The 21,298-nt window shown below is 38.7% G+C and overlaps 1 protein-coding gene across 9 annotated transcripts in view; it reads right to left on the bottom strand.

Annotated features, from left to right (window-relative positions):
- The window catches only part of Arhgap32 (Rho GTPase activating protein 32), a 247,903-nt gene that overhangs the window by 19,785 nt on the left and 206,820 nt on the right, over nucleotides 1–21,298 (bottom strand). For all 9 annotated transcript variants that reach the window (XM_060371387.1, XM_021647027.2, XM_060371383.1 and 6 more), the window contains one exon: nucleotides 9,164–9,313. In XM_060371387.1, coding sequence (XP_060227370.1) covers nucleotides 9,164–9,313 — 150 coding nt within the window. The remainder of the gene's footprint in view (nucleotides 1–9,163; nucleotides 9,314–21,298) is intronic.

Below are 21,298 nucleotides of genomic sequence, written 5' to 3'. Positions count from 1 at the left end.
GTGACAAAACAGCATCATTTCCAAGTGTCTCTTGGTTGTACACCATTACCCCTTCGTAACTGTAAATTCTTCAAGGTGAAAAACAAAAAACAAGCTTCCTCCAACTTTGGGCATTCAGCACTCAGGAGTACTGTCTTGATACAGGCACAAAACCAGCAAGTGATTAACCTGCAGGTGCTCCGAAAGCCAGTTACTTAACACGGGAGGAGATTTTGGTTTCAAAGGAGCTATTTTCATTTTCAGCTTTACACTTCTACCTCTACAACATTCAGGAGCTTTAGTAACAAGAAATAGATGCTCATGTAGGAGAGAAGAAAGACAGAAAACTGTAAGAGATTTTTGTGGGTCTCTTAGAAATAACCAATCTGGTGTGCTAAATATGAAGTCACTTTTTAAGAACTTAGCTGTTTCCAATACTATTTTTATCAATAACCTCAGTGTCTTCAGTTTTTATTCTGTAAACTAGGAGTGAAATCAAATTTAGGGTTACACAGGATTGAAGAGATGGCTCAGCAGTTAAGAGCATTGGCTACTCTTTCAGAGGCCCCAGACTCAATTTCCAGGACCCAACATGGCAGCTCACATCTGCCTCTGATACCTGTTCCAGGGAATATGACACCCTCATACATACAGGCAAAACACCAATGCACATAAAATAATTTTCAAAAATTAGGGTTACAAATACCTACTCCAAATATATTTGCACATTAAAGGAATAATGAATGTGAATACTTTTAAAGAAAAACAGAACATATGCGTGTGTGTGTTTGTGTGTGCATCACTACAAACTCCTATTGTTTTGCTACTGCATATGCCACACTAACTCATCTACAAGTTGTAGGGATTCTCCTGTCACCACCCTCCATCTCCCTATGGCAGCACTTGAGTACCAGATGTTCATGTCACTCATTTGGCTTTTATGTGGGTCCTGGGTCCTCACTGAACCATTCCGCCAGTTCCTAGTTCTTTGTTAAAAAAGCTTTTTATGGGGCTAAGAATACAGCCCAGTAGTTAAAGTGCTTACCACACAAGCATAAGGATATGAGCTTCATCCTCTACAACTATGTAAAATTTGTTTGCAATGGTCCACATTTGTGATCCCACCACTGGGGAAGTGGGAGGAGGACAACCCTGGGCCTTAACAGCTGGCCAGTCTAATCAGTGAGGCCAAGTTTAAACCCACACACTTATGGACACCTGATCTTTGACAAAGATGTCAAAACCATACAATGGAAAAAAGATAGCATCTTCAACAAATGGTGCTGGTCTAACTGGATGTCTACATGTAGAAACATGCAAATAGATCATACTTATCACCCTGTACAAAACTGACGTGGATCAAAGACCTCAACATAAACCCAGATACTCTAAATTGGTTAGAAAAAAGTGGGGAATACCCTTGAACTCATTGGCACAGGAGAAAACTTCCTGAACAGAACACCAACAGCACAGGCTCTAAGAGCAACAATCAATAAATGGGACCTCATGAAACTGAAAAGCTTCTGTAAAGCAAAGGACACCATCATCAAAACAAAACCACTGCCTACAGATTGGGAAAGAATCTTCACCAACCCTTTATCTGACAGAGGGCTAATATCCAGTATATATAAAGAACTAAAGAAGCTGAAAAGCAGCAAACCAAGTAATCAAATTAAAAAATGGGAAAAAGAGCTAAACAGAGAACTCTGTAGAGGAATATCGAATGGCAGAGAAACACTTAAAGAAATGCTCAACGTCATTAGCCATTAGGGAAATGCAAATCAAAACGACCCTGAGATTTCACCTGACAACCATCAGAATGGCCAAGATGAAAAACTCAAGTGACAACACATGCTGGAGAGGTTGTAGAGAAAGGGGAACCCTCCTCCACTGCTGGTTGGAATGCAAACTCATACAACCACTCTGGAAAGCAATCTGGCGCTTTCTCAGACAACTAGGATCCTCAAGATCCAGCCAGACCACTCCTAGGCATATATCCAAAAGAGGCTCAAGTACACAATAAGGACATTTGCTCAACCATGTTTGTAGCAGCTTTATTTGTAATAGCCAGAAGCTGGAAACAGCCCAGATGCCCCTCAACTGAAGAAAGGATGCAGAAATTGTGGTACATCTACACAATGGAGTATTACTCTGCAACGAAAAATAAGGAAATCATGAAATTTGCAGGTAAATGGTGGGACCTAGAAAGGATCATCCTGAGTGAGTTGTCCCAGAAGCAAAAAGACACACACGGTATATACTCACTCATATAGACATATAACATAGGATAAACCTACTAAAACCTGTACATCTAAAGAAACCAATCAAGAGAGAGGACCCTGACTAAAATGCTCAATCCCCATTCAGAAAGGCAAAGAGGATAGACATCAGAAGAAGAAGAAGAAAACAGGAAACAAGCTAGGAACCTGCCACAGAGGACCTCTCAAAGGCTCTACCCTGCAGACTATCAAAGCAGACTTATGGCCAACTGTTGGGCAACGTGCAGGGAATCTTATGTAAGAAGTGGAAAATAGTAAGATCTGGAGAGGACAGGAACTCCACAAGGAGAGCAACAGAACCAAAAAATTTGAACACAGGGGTCTTCCCAGAGACTCATACTCCAACCAAGTACCAGGCATGGAGATATTCTAGAACCCTTGCACAGATGTAGTCCATGGCAGCTTAGTGTCCAAGTGGGTTACATAGTAATGGGAAGAGGGACTGCCTCTGACATAATATGATTGGCCTGCTTTTTGATCACCTCCCCTGAGAGGGGAGCAGCCTTACCAGGCCACAGAAGATGACAATGCAGCCATTCCTGATGTGATCTGATAGACCAGGATCAGAAGGAAGGAGAGGAGGACCTCCCATATCAGTGGACTTGGGGAAAGAGGATGGGACTGGGAGGGGAGGAGGAAGGGCCTTATGGAGGGATACAAAATGAATAAAATGTAATTAATAAAAATAAATAAATTTAATTAAAAAAATAAAAAGAGAAACTTTCAAAAACTTAAGTGAAGACTAATGAAAAGTACATCCAACATTGACCTCTAGCCTCAGCATGCATATGCACCACCTTTCTCTCTCTCTCTCTCTCTCTCTCCCTCTCTCTCTCTCTCTCTCTCTCTCACACACACACACACACAGAAAGAAGAGAGAGAGAGAGTACTTCTCATTGGGCAAGCAGGGTCACCCGTATACATAGGACTGGCCTTGGAAGAAATCATTTCAAGCAGAGGATATCATTTCTTTATTATTAGACTCTCTCTAGGCATACATTATTTCTTAAAAACAAGTGACCAAAAAATATAGGTAACACTCACTGAACTCTTATTTCATATAATAGTAATAATATATGTTCATATTTTCCCAAACAAGTAGAGAAACTTTATTAGATATCCCCCAACCAACCTTTAACAACCCAGCCAACTGAATACAAAACAATGACCTAATTGAAATATAACCATAGGAACTTTTGAAGTGATCCCTCTAAAATAAGATAACTTTAAGAACTAACCACAAATATTCTAAATGCAATTCTGGTTTACTTCCAACACTTAATTTTTTTGTACGAACTTAAAAGAACAGAATAAGACAACATTTAAGCTAGAAATGACAATTCTTAAGTTTAGAATCACTGCTAAAAGAAGTAGGATAAAGAGTACAACGACTACTGATCCTCACTTTTACTCAACAGTTTGGTTTCATGTTTGTCCTCTGTATTCACTCATTCTCCCAGTAACCCTGTGGGGACCAGGCAGACATTGTAGGCAAGGATGAAAAGCACTGCTTGAGGAGATGGCTTCTGGGTACTGTCACAACAGTACAGTGCACTCAGAACAAACACTATGGTTCTAGGTTAAGAAAATATACCAACTTGAGGGATCAAATTAGGAGTAATTCCATATGTTTTTTTTCTACTATGCTTAGTCATAAAATCACAATGGTTTAAAAATAAGAGCTTTTGCTAAAGGAGACAAGTAACTTCAAACACAGCGATGTTTGGGAGCCAACAGTTTCCTCCCTGTGGATCTTAAATACTTTTTTTTTTTTCTTTTTTTCAACAGGGTCTCATATAGACAAGGCTGGCCTTGAATTCATTTTGCAGTGATGGATGATTTAAACTTCTGATTTCCTTGCTCTGTCTCCCAAGGACTGGGACTACAAGTGTACAATACCATGCTCATTTCCAAAGTACTAGAGATGAAACCTAGAGCAATGTGTCTATTTGGCTAGCACTCTACCAACTGAGCTACATCTCCAGCCCTAATACTTTTGTTTTATATCAAAAATACTTTTATCTATTTCCTACAAAGTCCCTATATATATAAGAAAAACAGGTCAGGGTTGTCATTCACCCCAACAGGGAGGTGCTGAAAAGTAGAAAGTATAATAGGATTACTCTGTAAATCTGATCATCACTAGCAATAAAATTCAGAGAATAAATTGCATAGCAAAATATCACTATTTTTATTAGCAATTTCATTTCAAATTTTTAAGGAAATCCTATTTTAAGTGTGTACAAGAAATAAAACAAGCCTTCATGAAAAACAACAATAACAACAAAAAACCTTAGATACCTGAAAAGTCCGTTCTACCTCGCCAGATTTTATAACCAGAGAATTTATGAATACTGTAGGAAAATTTTTTAAATGTTATGTTAGCAGCTGTCTTGCACTAATTCAGGAGAAAGAAGGGAGGGAGGCAAAGTGCAAACTTGTAGGATTCAACTGAAACCTGCTGAGTTAATGCTGGAAGCTCAAGCACATTCTTATTAATGATTGCAACAAGCAAGGTTATACAAAGGTAAGAGACATAAAAACAAGAAAATAACCCGACTCTACAAGTAAGGATGTCCAAATAAATAATAAAATCAGTATAATCGTTGCACAGAAGATACTGGTGGCAGTTTTAAAAGCACCAGTTCTATAAATATCTATACTTTAGTGAACTCTCATTTTGTTAAACAGTGAGAACTTAAGCTCTGTCAAATTATCCCAAGTAAACCCTGGCACTGGGACAACAAATGAAAAAAATTAACAGAAAACTGGCTTGTCAGGCTCCTATGTGATTTCTTACAACACTATATAAGAAAAACAGGTCAGGGTTGTCATTCACCCCAACAGGGAGGTGCTGAAAAGTAGAAAGTATAACAGGATTACTCTGTAAATCTGATCATCACTAGCAATAAAATTCAGAGAATAAATTGCATAGCAAAATATCACTATGATATGAGCCTCTCAGAAAAAAAGTGCCACAAATGCCTAAAGTCACACTGTTTAATGACAGGGACATCTGATCAGATAGCCTTAGATTTCACTGTGCCAACATCAGAATGTATATACACATATACCTAACAATGTGGCTACATCTAGGTTGTACAATCTTGCTCCAGGGATACAAACCTGAGCAGCATCTTACTGTTCTAAATACTGTAGTTAATCACAGCCCAGTGGGGAATATTTGTATCTGTAAACATCTAAACATAGCAGTTGTAGAGAAAAGTATAGTATAAAATGAAAAATATAGCACACCTGTTTAGCACACACTCTGAACTAGAAGCTGTGTTGGATGACGCCATGCTTGGGCTCAGGGCAGTGCTATGCACCTCTGTGTCTAGAAACCTGCACAAGCTGCACTAAACTCATAAAAAATATTTATTTTACTAAATTAATCTTAGCTACTATAAACTTTTATAAGGTTTTTCCCTGTATTTTGACTCTTTTGCAATCACATCTAAAACCACAATGTGCTATGAATTATCTTACTTACTCTCTATTTTCTTCCCATTTTTCTAATTATTTTACATTTTATCTTTTTTTCTTAGAAATAAAGACATAAGCATGTTCGTCCATTCTAACCGGGTCCGGATTTTCAGTATCACAGTCTGCAGTTCCCCATCTTGCCCTACTGGAAGTGACCAGTCCTTCTGGGATCACTCTGAGGCCCTGCCACAATCGCTCCTTTCCCTCTCCAGGTATCCATGGTTGCTGGCTTGGCTGCTCTTCTGCTATAGATCTACAAGAGAATCCTTCCTGTTACAGACCACTTTTTGGCATTGGGGTAAACTGAGCTTGCTTAGGTATATGGAAGCTGCTGGAATAGTCTCATCATGGATTCTGGGACTCCTTTTCTTCCATAGCTTCCTCACTCTTGTTTTTTCTTCAACTGTGTACTTCTGATCTGGTTCCAATTACTCCAAATTCTTGCATTCCTCAAGAACATCCTCTGACTGAGCGTTGCCCTCACCCATCCCCCAGGTTAGGGCGTTTGCCAGCCCCACCTCAGCCATGCTGCTTTCACAACCCTCCCACTCTTGGCAAATCTTGTGAAGCAAGAGCACTCCTCTTACTCACCTTCTAGTGCCATGCTCTGGTGCCGCCCAAGCAAGGCCCTAGTAGCTAAGAGTGTGTCAGTGACAGAACTCTATCAGTCTGGGCACAAGTTAGCAATGAACACTCACTCATCAGACAGCCAATTTCTGTCAGCCTCATTCCTAATAATGCAGAGCTCTCTTTCTAAAACTGATTTATTCTTTCATAATTTCTCTCTCTCCTCTCCCCTTTCACTTTACTTTGTCATATTCTCCCCAGTTTCCTTCTCTCGCTTAATTTCTTCTTCTCAACCATTCCTTTCCTACTTTCCTGTGTGTGTGTGTGTGTGTGTGTGTGTGTGTGTGTGCGTGTGCATGAATGCATGTGTTTGTAGCTCTCTGCATTTATCTAGGGTTGTCTACATGAGCATGGATGGGAGTTATACCAGTGTCTATACCATTAAGGAGTATGATACTGCCTCTCCGAGAAACTGCCTCTAGCTCCCCAGGAAGGGGTGGTTTTATGAGACCCTCCCCATTAGAGACACAATGCTAATGAGATCTTGCACAGATAGTTGCTGCTGTTGTGAGTTCATAGGTGCAACAGCCATGACATTCCCAGACAGGACTGTTTGAAAGCACTCCTTCTGATCCTCTGCCTCTTGCAGTCTTTCTGCCTCCTAGTCAGTGATGTTCCCTGAGCCTTAGAGGTTATGCAGATGTTCTACTTAAAACTGAACATCCAGTAGTCACTTATTCTTAACACTGTGATCAGTTTTGAGTCTCTAATAATGCACAACTCTGACAGCCACCATCGCTTCTTTTTTTTTCTTCATGATTAGAGCTAATAAAATGCATGCCTAGAAGGAGGGAAGGACCATCACTGACTACCTCCCCCCCCCCAGTCCTTAGTCACCTTTGATACTGTTTCCAGATTAAACAACATGGCCTCTTCCTAATGTTAGTGTAGCTGTTGTACACTTAAAGGCCACAATGAAAAACACAACATGAGATTAAGGTTAAATGCAGGAGAAAAAAAATACAGTCAAGAGACACAATAAATGCAAGATCTATGTGATCTGCTGCCACCATCACAGCACAGCACGCTTTTATTTCCTTCCTTCCTTCCATTTTTTTTTTCTGAGACAGGGTTTCTCTGTGTAGCCCTGGCTGTCCTAGAATTGCTCTGTAGACCAGGCTGGCCTCAAACTCAGAGCTCTGCCTGCCTCTGCCCCCCTGAGTGCTGGGATCACAGGTGTGCGCCACTGTGCCCACGCCCAGCCACAGTATACTCTTCTACAGCAACTTTTAAACAGAAGTAACGTACTCTAAAATAACGAGTGTAGAAGTATCATAATGAAACATACCCTATAATAAAAATATGCTTCTTTAAATAGTACAGTTAATATATTAACTAGTAACATTATCATTCATTATAGCTATCAGGAATTATGTACCTACAGTATACTCTTCTACAGCAACTTTTAAACAGAAGTAACGTACTCTAAAATAACGAGTGCAGAAGTATCATAATGAAACATTCTCTATAATAAAAAATATGCTTATTTAAAATAGTACAGTTAATATATTAACTAGTAACATTATCATTCATTATAGCTATCAGGAATTATGTACAGTCAGGCCTGCTGGTTACACCTACAATCTCAGCATACAGGAGCAAAGGCAGGAAGATTTTTGCAGCCATCCAGGACTACACAGGGAGTTGCAGGCCAGCCAGGGCTCATACAAAGCCCCTGTCTCAAGAACAAAAACTAGATATGCAATGATAACATTATAGTTTATACTTTTATACAATCATCAACACCAATGTCATTATAAATACATACTGATTTGCTGGCCTGGAATTTTTTTGGGGGGAGGCAGTGATGTTGGAGACTAAACTCAGAACCTGGGCTCTCCAGCCTGTACTAAGTTTTCTGAAGCCTACCATCTCACTGGGTAACAGAATTTTTCTGCTACCTTACAATTTTATGGGACTACTATCATATGTACAATCAATTACTGCCAATACAGAATTATGTGGCACACAACTATAGTTTATAGTTGTTATTTATTTTTAAAGTCTAAATAAAAGCAGAATGAATGTAAGGAAAATAATTATACATAATACATACATACATCTTTATTTTTATATATATTTCTCATTTCTCCTCAGTTATATATAAAATATCTAAATATTTTTCTTCATGATTGTCCTAGTTGTTTTAAACTTAAAATATACAATTAATTTTTAAAACACTATATAAAATATATATTCACAGTATAACTGTAGATATATACAGTATAAACTATGGATAAAGTCTCAAATCTTAAAAGATATCCTACATACTTATTAAATGAAATACAAATAATCTAGATACTTAAAAACACATTTTTTAAAAATTCAGCCAACAAAACTTTAAACTCCTATACTTCCCTCCAACCATCCATCTAACCACTAAATTCTTTACCCAGAGTTTAAGGAGAAAGGGATGTAAATTTTAGGTACAAAATCTACATGGGTGGTTTCAGTATTTTACAATTTCAAAAATAAAACCTGCCACCCTCTCCCCACAAAGAATTAGAAATAAATATTTTAGGACATGAACAGGTAAGCTGGCTGGATAAGGTACCTAGACAGATGTAACACAGCCCACAAAGCAACAAGGCCCTCTGTGCCCACCAGCTCCCCCTACACGATCAGAACACTTTTGGCAAGGCACTCCACCCAGGGCTGAGTGAGTTGCTGAAGCTCAGCACCAGCTGCTGAAATGAACCACCGCACACTCCATTCACCACATCTGCCCAGTGACTGAGGACAGAAAACCAATACAAACATGGCAGGAACCAATAATAACAGTTTGTTTTTACCTTCAAACCCAGAATTCAGAAGGTGCTCTCCAAGGTCACAACCAAACACTCTCTCTTTCAAGATTCCGCGCTGCTTTAGCTTCTGTTTTGTTGGGCGAGACTTCATGAATGTTCGTAAGAAAGTAATGAGCTTGCCGTGCTTTTTAGACACTAAGAAACAAAAGTAAATAAATACCTTAGTTGTGTCAAGGAATTACACTTCGGCACAGAAAGAAAGCAACCTTGAGAGTCTAACTTCAAGGTAACCTGTTATAAACAAACTTTATAACCGTAGGCAGCTGTAGATGTCGGTGCACTCTGTCCTCACTGGACTGTGATCCCATCTGATGGGATGGGGGCAATTATATATACTGTACTCTACACTTCCTTTTACTCAAGCCCACCTGGCAAACCAGCTAACATCTCAAAGAATGAAAGAACAAATCTGGATTCAGTGGATTGCTTTAGAGGTCTGCACAGTTAAGAAAGGCCCAAAGGAGTGTAAACGTGGTTTCCATTTCTAGTCAGTTTTGAAAAATTCTTTTCTTTTTCTTTTTTAGTACTAGAGATAGAACCTAGAGCCTTGTGCATGCTCAGCAACACTCTACCAAAAAGCCATCCTAGGCCTCTATATTGTTCACACTAAGACAGGTCTCACGAAGTTGCATGGACAACTTTGAACTTGTTTTGTATCCCAGGCAGGCCTTGAACTTTATGATCCTCTTGCCTTAATTTCTCAACTAGTTGAGATACGACTGCACAAACAGGACTGCCTAAAATATTTTTCTTAATGATGAGAAATTTTCACAGAATTTGTAATTCATGGGGTACAACTGGAGAAAGAATCCATCTTTCTTCCTCTTTACCAAGAGGAACACTCTATAATGGCATTAAACATGAGGACCCTGGCCCCTTAGCTGCTAATAATTTGATTAATTAATGTTTACTATTGTGTATACACATGTGTAGAAGCCATGTATGAAAGACAGGGGACAATTTTTGGGAGTCAGTTCTCTAATTTTTGAGGCAGTCTCTCTTACTGTTTTTTTGTTTTGTTTTGTTTTTGCCATATTTGTAGTTCAGGCTAGACAGTCCAGGAGATTCCAGGCGATTCTCTAGTCTCTCTCTGTAGGAATGCTGGGACTCCAGATTCCAGACATGTACCATAACACCTGGCTTTTTTTTTTTTTTTAAATAAATTTGGGTTAAAAGGCTTATGAGGCAAGTGTCATATAGTCAGCCTTTTAGCTCTAATTTTAGATGAGAACAGTGAAGCACAAGATGGAAACTCAACATGCTAGGGTTAAATAATCAGAATTCAAAACCAAGCCATTTTCTAAAGCCCGAGCTCTTAGGACTGTATCATATTATCTAAATGAAGACAACAAGGGAAGCCAGATTTTTTTTTTTAGTGGCTAATAAGGAAATAGGTAGGACAAAGTAAACATGACTAGAGAGCAAAGTACCTCCAATAGACAGGATGGTCAGGGAGAACTGCTCCAAGAAATATGAATCAAAGAGAGCTAGTAGGGCACAGTATGCAATGTGATTACAAACGGCAGGCCATGTATGGCTTTGTGCCATGAAAATACACTAACTTAAACAATTTAAAACAAGTGACTACATAAAAAAAAACCCACCAAAAACAAACCATATTATATATATATATATATATATATATATATATATATATATACCAATAACGAGTTGGCTAAATAAATCATTTTACATCCATACATTCTTTATTTGTTCGTTTTTTGTTCTGTGTTTTTTTTGTTTGTTTGTTTGTTTTTTGTTTTTGAGACAGGGTATGGCTATGTAGCCCTGGTTGGCCTCAAACTTGCTGTGTAGACCAGGTAGCCTTAAACTCAGAGATTCATCTGCCTCCACCTCCCAAGTACTGGGATTGCAGGTATCCACTGCCATACCCAGCCTATTCTTTCTTTTTTATTTTAAAGATTATTTACTAGCACATCAAAAGCTTCAAGATAGATTTTGTAAACTAAGATACAGAAGTTTATCATATAAAAACAATGAGGAATGTATGTATCTTTCCCCAACATTTCACAAATTCATACATATATGCATATATACATAGAATTAGTTCTTTTAAGCTTCATTTATATTATTGTTTGTGTTGAACTGAGCTACTCAAGAGCAGAAAAGAACAAATACTCTTGTTTTTTTTATTACTTAGAAACATGAAACTTAGAATCATCGATGGGAATTAATTACACAGTGTACATTATAAAGAGTTGATAATGGGATGAATTTACAGTTATGATTCTTTAATCAAACTCTCAATCACAATAAACCCCATTATTCGGAGTATAGTCTTTGTTCAACTGGGCTTTCCACAGCACTGGGCTTCTTTAGCCCTGCTTGTTAGTTTGTTAATGTGGCTTTCTTTCCTAGTTAGGGTGAAGAATGTACACATTCATTTTTTTTTTCTAAAACATTGACACAAGGCCTAAGTGACTAAGACTGCAACAGAACACAAAATTAAGACATCAGAAACTGTCACTAGCAATTCTAAGCCCCACTTGAGAGTGCTGGGAAATACTGTTGGTATGTGCATCCTCCTGGCTTCTACTGTGCAGCCACCTTGTTCCTGCTACCTTTTCAGGACCATAACTGATATTTCACAACATGATGTCCAGTCCTGAGAATGGGAGTATGGGGTGGCAGATTTCCTTCTTGAAAATTTATATCCCACCACAAGGCCTCAAATAATAAATATTCATTATGGTAACAACACATGAATTAGTTAAATATAAAATAAAAATGTTCAAATTAATTATACGCAAATTCGATGCTCTAGCAACAATTCTAAATTGTTCATTCATATTATTTTTTCCCCATTTCTTACATATTAAAATGGCCAAAAGGAACTCAAGAAATGTCGCCATCTCTGTGCAATGTTATACTCCCTTGGGAGCAAAACCAGAGCACTCTTAACTCCACTAGAATCCTGCTGCTGAGGAATGTACAGTATGGTTGTAGATGATTAAGTGCTAACAAACTCACTCCTGAGGAGAAACAGCAATACAGTAGAAGGGAGGCTGTAAGGGTCAAAGTTCACAAAACATGCTACATTAGAGACAACAATAAAATGTGTAAGAAGTATAAAATGAATCCACTAAAGCAAATCATATTTTATATCCAAATTTCCTATTCCAAAATTTAAAATACAACATGGGTCACAATACTAAGTCCTTCCATATTACTTAGCCATTATAGATTTTCTATCTGCCATCTTTTTATACACCAGGCAAACCTACCAGACCTGTCTTCCTGGTAGTTACAAGCTTTAACAGTACAACTTAGGCTTGCCAAGGTAAATCTTTATGAGACCAATTACCAGCTTATGGGAAGATACTAACAACGGCCATTTCTATAGAGCAAAGTGAACACTGACATAGAGGTGGGGCGCTGAGGTCTTTAATTACTGGACAAAAATCTTCAAGCAGTCTCAAAGCAGATGTGTTCTCATATTTCACCTAGAGTTCCCTGAATCAGTTCTCATTTATCTTTTAGACTAACCACACAATTCTGGGCTCGTCATAACTTCTGAGGGTGTAAAAGAAGCTGGTTTGAATGTAGAAAATGGCCTCAGCATTAAGTTTATTTAAACATCCATCACTTGTAGCATTTATAACAAAATCGGAAAGTTAAGCATTCAAAACACAAGATATTTTTTGGTAGATAAACTCTGTGGAGATTGCCATGACTAAACTAATGAATTGATAAACTTATAAATATATATAAAGCTTGCAATATTTAAAATCCAGCGGTACTTCACACTTGTATTCAAAAGCCTACTATTACTTTGTTCTCAAATACAGATTAGATAATCATTTGGTAGACATTCAACAGTGGCAAATATAAACACAGGCAACTACTACATAGTATTTAGAATGTCTTAAAGCAGCCTTTTTATGACAAGCATTCTAAGTCTTTACTGAGTACTTTAAATATTTTTATATAAATATAAAGATTTTAATTATTATTTGAATTTCTTTAAGTTTGCTTTTATTATGTATAGCAATATCTTACACACCATGGATCACACAGTAAGAATTTTATCTCGAGCATTACTAAACTGTCTTGATAGGCTAAGATAAAATTCTGTCTTTAAAAGAAAACCTAAAAAACAAAATTTAAAGGATGCCCGGGAGAATGATCAACATACCAGAGGTTACACGCCCTCTCCCAGTGGCTATCGAATGCCAGTGCTGCTTCAGACAGGGGTGGGGTTTCATACCTTCCTCCCCACTATGCTCCACGCTAGGCTTCTGTCTGGCTTGAGCTTGTATGGATCTTGTGTGCACTGTTACAAGTGATGTAGCTTCATATGTGAAGCTGCCCTAGTGTCCAGAAAACACTGTTTCCTTCAAGTTTCCCACCAACTTTGGCTCTTACAAACTTTCTGCCCCCTCTTCTATGATAATCCTCAATCTTTTTTTTTTTTTTCAATGCAGTTTATTCAGGAACCTTGAACAATCATCTGACCCTGGGGAAAGCCAGCCCACAGCTTAAATAGCCTCTGGGTAGCCAACCCCAGCGTGCCACGTGGGCAATGCAGATAGGTCCACATACATGGAAGCAAGCCAGATCCTCAGCCTTAGCCAAATGTGAAATTGTTCGTGACAGAGAGCACTCACCATCGGGAAGGTGGAAGGCAGAAACCAGCTCCATCTTTAAGGCATAGCATTTCGCAGCTCTCTACAGTTCCCCCTTTTTGTTTTAGACGCATCAGGCAAGAGTAGAGGTCTGATCTCTGATATTAGAAATAAATTGGGACTTTGTACCGATGTTCATTTAGGTGTCATCCACCCAAAGATCATCAGACCCGTCTGATACCTTTTTCTCAGAGGCGGGACCTGGGGCATCAACCCACATGCAATCAGACTTGCTCTTCTCTGGGTCGAAAGCGGCTGACCCTGAGTGCAGTGCTTAGCCTCGCATCCTGAGCATAACATTTTAGCTTTTTATGGTAGCCAACCATACTTGGGGAGACTGTCCTGCTTCAATGGCTGTAAAGGCCTGAATGATCATGGCTGCATTACGCTGTTGTGAGACTCTAATCTTGCATATACACCACAGGCAAACCAAGGAGACCAACATCAGAAGGCCTGCTAACGCTCCCATGCCCGCCCATTCCTTTAGATGATTCATGGCTGCAGCAATCCATGATGATAATCCTGTGGCTAGTCCTGCGTCCACTCTGGTAGAATTTACTGTGACAATGGCCACTCTCAGCTGCTCCATCGTAGTATCGAATTCTCCAGTCCAATTACCTAAAATATAGCTCGACAATTGTTTAGACAGATTTGCAGCACAGGAAAAATTCTCATGTTATATGCTAGTGACTCAAAGTCCAGCATATTTTCATTGACAGCCAAGTTGAGCGATTTGCCATAGGGTATCAATTTGCTCCTGCATGAAGTCAATCCTCTGACTGAACACCATCAAGCTTCCTTTTAGTTGAGCATTAATTCCTTTTTGTACAACTAAGGCATGAGCTACATTGGCTAAATGATTATTCAGGGTCTGAGCAGTCTGCCCAGTATGACTCATGGCTAATGCCCCGGTATAATCCTCAGTCTTTATGGGGGAAGAATGTGACATTTGTGACCCATTTTGGGGGTGTTTGGTAACTAACATGATGTTTTCAGCAACAGGCTCTTACCATCAAATGCTGAAAGGTAGCCAAGAATATTGGCATTAGCTTTTAATTAAGCTAGGGAGGGGGAAAATCTAGAGGACCTCTTTGGCCAACAATTCTAAGAGAAACAAGCCTTCCTGGTACTTTGCTAGCATATGGAGTTAAGTCTGGGTAGTGTTTACACACTGGGTAAGTTTACACATTATAGGGTAACCTCACTGAAACTCTTAGTTCGGTAACATAAACTGGAATCAATGGGGAGAAGAAGAAAGAGAAGCAGGAAGGGCAGTGGGAGGAGACAATTCCTCCTCTTCCCCTTCCTTCTCCTTGTGGAGTTTCTGTCCTCTCCAGCTCTTGCTATTTCCCACTTCTTACCTAAAATTCCATTCACTCTGCCCAACAGTTGGCCATCAGGCTCAGCATCTGCTTTGATAGTCTGCAGGGCAGAGGCTTTCATAGGCCCTTTGTGGCAGATTCCTAGGTTGTTTCCTATTTTCCTTATCTCTTCAACATAGTACTTGAAGTCCTCGCTAGAGCAATAAGACAAGTAAGGGAGATCAAGGGAATACAAATCGGAAAAGAAGAAGTCAAAGTTTCACTATTCGCAGATGATATGATAGTATACCTGAGTGACCCCAAAACTCAACCAGAGAACTCCTTCAGCTGACAAACACCTTCAGCAAAGTGGTTGGATACAAAATTTACTCAAAAAAAAATCAGAAGCCCTCCTGTATACCCAGGACAAAAGGGCCTAGAAAGAAATCAGGGAAACAACACCCTTCACAATAGCCACTAATAACATAAAGTACCATGGGGTGACATTAAACAAACAAGTGAAAGGCCTGTTTGAAAAAAAACTTCACGTCTCTGAAGAAAGAAATCGAAGAAGACATCAGAAGATGGAAAGCTATCCCGTGATCATGGATTGGTAGGATTAACATAGTGAAAATGGCCATCCTGCCAAAAGCAATCTACAGATTCAGTGCAATTCCCATCAAAATATCAACACAATTCTTTACAGACCTTGAAAGAAAAATTCTCAACTTCATATAGAGAAACAAAAAACCCAGAATTTCCAAAACAATCCTGTACAACACCAGATCATCTGAAGGTATCTCCATCCCCAATCTCCAGCACTACAGAGCAATAGTAATAAAAACTGCTTGGTACTGGCATAGAAACAGAAAGGTGGATCAATGGAACTGAATAGAAGACCCAGAAATAAACCCACACACCTATGAATACTTGATTTTTGACAAAGAAGCCAAAACCAAAACCATTCAATGGAAAAAAGACAGCATCTTCAACAAATGGTGCTGGTCCAACTGGATGTCTACATGCAAAAAAAAAAAAAAAAAAAAAAAAAACATAAGGAGATGTTCAACATCCCTAGCCATCAGAGAGATGCAAATCAAAATGACTCTGAGGTTCCACCTTACACCCATCAGAATGGCTAAAATAAAAAACTCAAGAGACAATGCATGCTGGAGAGGCTGTGGAGAAAGGGGAACCCTCCTCCATTGCTGGTGGGAATGTCAACTGGTACAACCACTATGGAAATCAATCTGGTGCTTTCTCAGACAATTAGGAATAGTGCTACCTCAAGATCCAGCTATAGCACTCTTAGGCATATATCCAAAACATGTTCAAGTACACAACAAGGACATTTGCTCAACCATGTTTGTAGCAGCTTCATTCATAATAGCCAGAACCTGGAAACAACCCAGATGTCCATCAATGGAGGAATGGATACAGAAATTGTGGTACTTTTACACAATGGAATACTACTCAGCAATGAAAAACAAGGAAATCATGAATTTTGCAAGCAAATTGTGGGATCTAGAAAAAAATCATCCTGAGTGAGGTATCCCAAAAGCAGAAAGACACCCATGGTATATACTCACTTATATAGACCTATAAGATAGGATAAACATACTAAAATATGTACACTTAAAGAAGATAAACAAGAAAGAGGTCCAGGAGTAAGATGATCAATCCTCATCTAGAAAGAAAAAGAAAGGGGATGGACATTGGAAATAGGAGAAATCAAGTAACAGGACAGTAGCCTACCAGAGAAGGCACCTGAAAGACTCTACCTAGCAGTGTATCAAAGCAGATGCTGAGACCCATAACCAAGCCTTCGGTAGAGTGTAGGGAATTATATGAAGGAAGGAGGAATTTGTACATCCTAGAGGGGACAGGGAGCCCCACAAGGTCTAAATATATCTGAGCACAGGAGTCTTCTATGAGCCTGTTTATCCAACCAAGGACCATGCATGGATATAACCTATAACCCCTACTTAGACATAGCCCATGGTAGTAGCTCAGTATCCAAGTGGGTTCCCTAGTAAGGGGGACAGGAATTGTTTCTGACATGAACTCAAGAGCTTCCCCTCCCCACCTGAGGGAGGAACAGCCTTGCTAGGCCACAGATAAGGACACTGCAACCATCCTGAAGATATCTGATAAGCTAGGGCCAGATGGAAAGAGAGGAGGACACCCCCTCTCAGTGGACTCGGAAGGGGGCAGGGAGGAGATAAGGGAGGGAGGGGAGGCTTGGGAGGGAAAGAGGGAGAGGGCTACAGCTGGGATACAAGTGAATGTATAAAATTGTTTAAAAATAAAAATATATTAAAACAAAATGATTTTATGGTTGGCCATCACCACAACATGGGGACTGTATTGAAGAAACTGTATTACACTGAAGGTTGCGAACCACTAAGTTAAACAAAGTAATATGAATAGCCATGTACCCATCATCTACATTTGCCACGGTTAGCATTTAGCTGCACTACTTGTCCACATACATTTTTTTCCTATTTTAAATTAGGCAATAAAACACTATTGATTGTTCAAGTAGTAGGCTCTTCTTAATCCAATTTTCTCTACATAGGAAACGTTTGTTTCAAATTTAGTATTTTTCATCCTCACCTGTGTTTTGTACTCAAACTAGATTTGTATACAGTCACAAACAATTCAGGTGGGCATTTTGTATGTTTAGAATTTTAGGAATGAAATCATTGCATCAAACTTTCTATATCATTATATATTTTGAGATTTATCCCTGGTACTTGTGGTTAAGTATATTAATGTTTCACTGCATCACTCTTTCCTTTTAAGTATGTACAACTATTTCTACTTCTAGTGTCCTAATGTCAGCTGGAATTTTTTATTAATTTTAATCAACATTGCACTAAGCTATTTAATAAGTGCTTCCCTGGCACAATGAGAGGCTTGCTCTGGCAGCCATGCTCAGAATCATTGGACCACAGAGTATGCTGCTGCCCAACCTTACTTAAAGTTCACCAAAGTCATCTCCAGAATGACAGTCCCTAGATAATTTACTAATATTGAACTTCCATATGTATATGGCCATTCTTCAGACCTATTTCATTTCTTTCATTAATCTCATGAATACAGTATTGTACTTTAACAAGTACTCTTGTGATTGCTAGTTCAGTAAGCATTTAGCTTTACTGGTGACTCAGTTTCCTCTTTAATGAAATAACTTAATTTTTGTTTGATTGTATTTTTCTTACTGATAGGTATTCTTTATATGACCTGAAAACAAATGTTAATTGAACATCTATAGCTTGTTTTTTGTTGTTGTTGTACAAATTAAAGCATGTCATTAGGTATAGCACATATTTTATTTTATGGCATTTTTGTTTACCCCAAGTTGTAGTGACAATTCTGGAATTTTAGTATCTTTAAAAAGCACAAAAATATTGTAAAAATGTGCTTTCATTTTAATTCCAGGTATAGGGATGTGGGCTGCTTTGGACTGTTTGCAGCAGCTGAGTACGATTTGACTTGTGCTCTAACAGAAGCATGGTTTCGTCAGCTGCAGACACTTTTTAAGACTGTGTGACATTTGGAATTCTGGAAATTTTTCAGAGTGTATATAATGCAAGGGCCCTTTGAGGCAGGGTTGGTGGTTATTGGTTATTCAGAGGGTTTGGTCGTGGTTTGTTAGTGTCATGCTCAAAGAAGAAACAAAAGGAAAGAAACCAGATTCAAGGATCTTTCTATCTCTCTCTCTCCTGTATCCTTTCTGCCCTGTCTAGTGACAGAGGGTAAGACAGGGTAGGAAAAGGAAGAACTCAAAGTAGCTAAGACAAGCTACAAGCAAAAAAGAAATAAGAAAAAAGAAATTAGATTCAGGGATATCTCTCCTCTCCCACTCCCATCCTTCTTCTCTCTTATCTAGTGATAGGGTGTAAAAGCAGGGGGATAACGAGCAAGGGAAAAAAAGAACCCACAAAGGAGCAAAGACTAGCTACACCAAGTCATAAACATATTGTATGATTTCCCATATAAAAATTCAGCTCTTCATATTTTATAGCTCTTTCATATATATTGTCAAGTATTCTATTACCTTTAATTAAATACTTCTGTGTCTACTAATTTGTAAAGCTAATTCTGTTTTGTAAAAGATGTACAGTGATTTTAGTGAGTTCACTTGCCATCAGTATTAATTTTTTTTCCAGTAAAGATAAATCCCTTCATTTATTCTTCCCTGTGTTTTAGTTCTATACTATTTCATAGTTATTCTGGAATCAACTTGTCAAGTTGCAGGGTAAAAACCTTTTGAAATGTCATTAACTCTGCCACCCAATTAAAGATTCTTTCAGAGGAAAATAAACTATTTGAACTACAATGTTGAGTCTCCTAACACTATGAACATAGTGTTTTTCTCCCTTTATTGAATGTCCTTTTATGTCCTTCAATTACTTTTTCTATGAAGGTCTTACATATGTTGTTATAGTCTCAGAAATGTTACAATTTTTTTGTTGCTATTGGAAATAGTATCTTTTTTTTTTCAATTACATCTTCTAACATCTCATGTAGAAAAGAAACATAGCTGGAAATAGTGAGGTTTTTAAAGTTCCATACCTGCTTTATTGCAGGCTATGTGACTGTGGATAAACTATTATTCTTCCTCTGTAAAAGCACTAACAATAGTAACTATGTAATAGGATTACTGTCACAACTGAACAATTTAAAAGTCTAAAGCACTTATTGCTAGACAGAAAACGTAAACATTACCTTTTATTCAACATCCATGCTGACCTCATTATTTCTTAAAGATTCCTTTTTTAAATTTATGTTTATATGTGTGTGTGTCTATGTGTAACATGTATGTACAGTACTAGTGGCAGCCAGAAGAGGGAACTGATCCCCCTAGAGCTAGAGGTGCATGTGGCTTTCAGCTGATGGATATGGATGCAGAGAATCAAACTCAGGTCTTTTGCAAAAACAGTAAGTGCTCCTAACTGCTGAGCCAACTCTCTATTCCCAACCTCTGTTACTGTAATAACTGGACTGTAGTCTCTTCTGGACTGACAGACATATAAATAATCTGGATTTGATTCTTCCATTCCAGTCCTTTGATTTGCTTAACCAACTTAATTGTATCTCTAAAATAATGTTTATCTTAAATACAAGAAAGAGACAGAAGGGTAAAATGACAGTAAGAATGTCTGAAAAAGTCATAAGGAATCATACTATTATGTATCTACCTAAAACAACAATAAAGCCAAACCAACCAAACAACCAAAAGCAATACTTATAAGTCTTATAAGACTTTTATAAATATACAAACATGGTTTAAATGAAATTTTCTCATCTGGGCTAAAAATGCTCCCCCCAAAGGCCAAAGACATTTAACAAAACCCCTTGGCAAGGGAAGTCCTCCTTTGAACTGTTGGTCAAGTTTGTTCAATAGACTCCCAAAATATTATGCACTATAGCTGTTGCCTTGGTTGTCCCCCCCAGAGGTGGACCATAAGTCCCTATTGCTGAAGACACTATGCACTTCACACAAAGGGCCCAGAGGCCTCTAAGCTAGAACTGATTTGAATGCTTCTTTCACAGTCCCAGAAAGCACCATGCAAGCTACCAAAGGAAGCGAAGCAGGTAACAGTCCTACCCAGCGATGACACCTATGAACCCCTAACAGTAACTAGCATGAAATGATAATCCTACACGTACAGTACCTGTGTGTACATACCTTGGCAGTAAGCAGCAATCTCTAATTGGACTTAAGACATGACTGGTACTGGAAACCTACCCATCGAACCAGGGATAGTGAAGTCATGGATCTTAGAGAATCTACAACTGACACTTTACTAAGCCAGTATTATCCCTACCTACATTCTAAATATTTATTTTTTTTTTAATTTTTTCCTTTGTTCATTTAATCACTTTACAGTCTGATCCCAGCTCCCTCCCTCCTTTCTTCTCAGTCCCACACTCATGCCCACCCCCCACCTCCCTTCGCCTTCTTCTTAGAGAAGGGAAGGCCCCCAAGGGGTGCCAACGCACCCTGGCATCTCAAGTACTAGCAAGATTAAAGGTATCCTCTCCCATTGAGGCCTGACAAGGCAGTCCAGCCAGGAGAAAGGGATACAAAGGCAAGCAACAGAGTCAGAGACAGCCCCTACTCCCATTGTTAGGACCCACATGTTGACCAGGCTGCACATCTG

This window comes from Meriones unguiculatus, chromosome 1 (assembly GCF_030254825.1).
Source record: "Meriones unguiculatus strain TT.TT164.6M chromosome 1, Bangor_MerUng_6.1, whole genome shotgun sequence".
Lineage (NCBI taxonomy): Eukaryota > Metazoa > Chordata > Mammalia > Rodentia > Muridae > Meriones > Meriones unguiculatus.
Note: the sequence above shows the minus strand (reverse complement) of the source record. Positions and strands in the feature narration are given on the sequence as shown.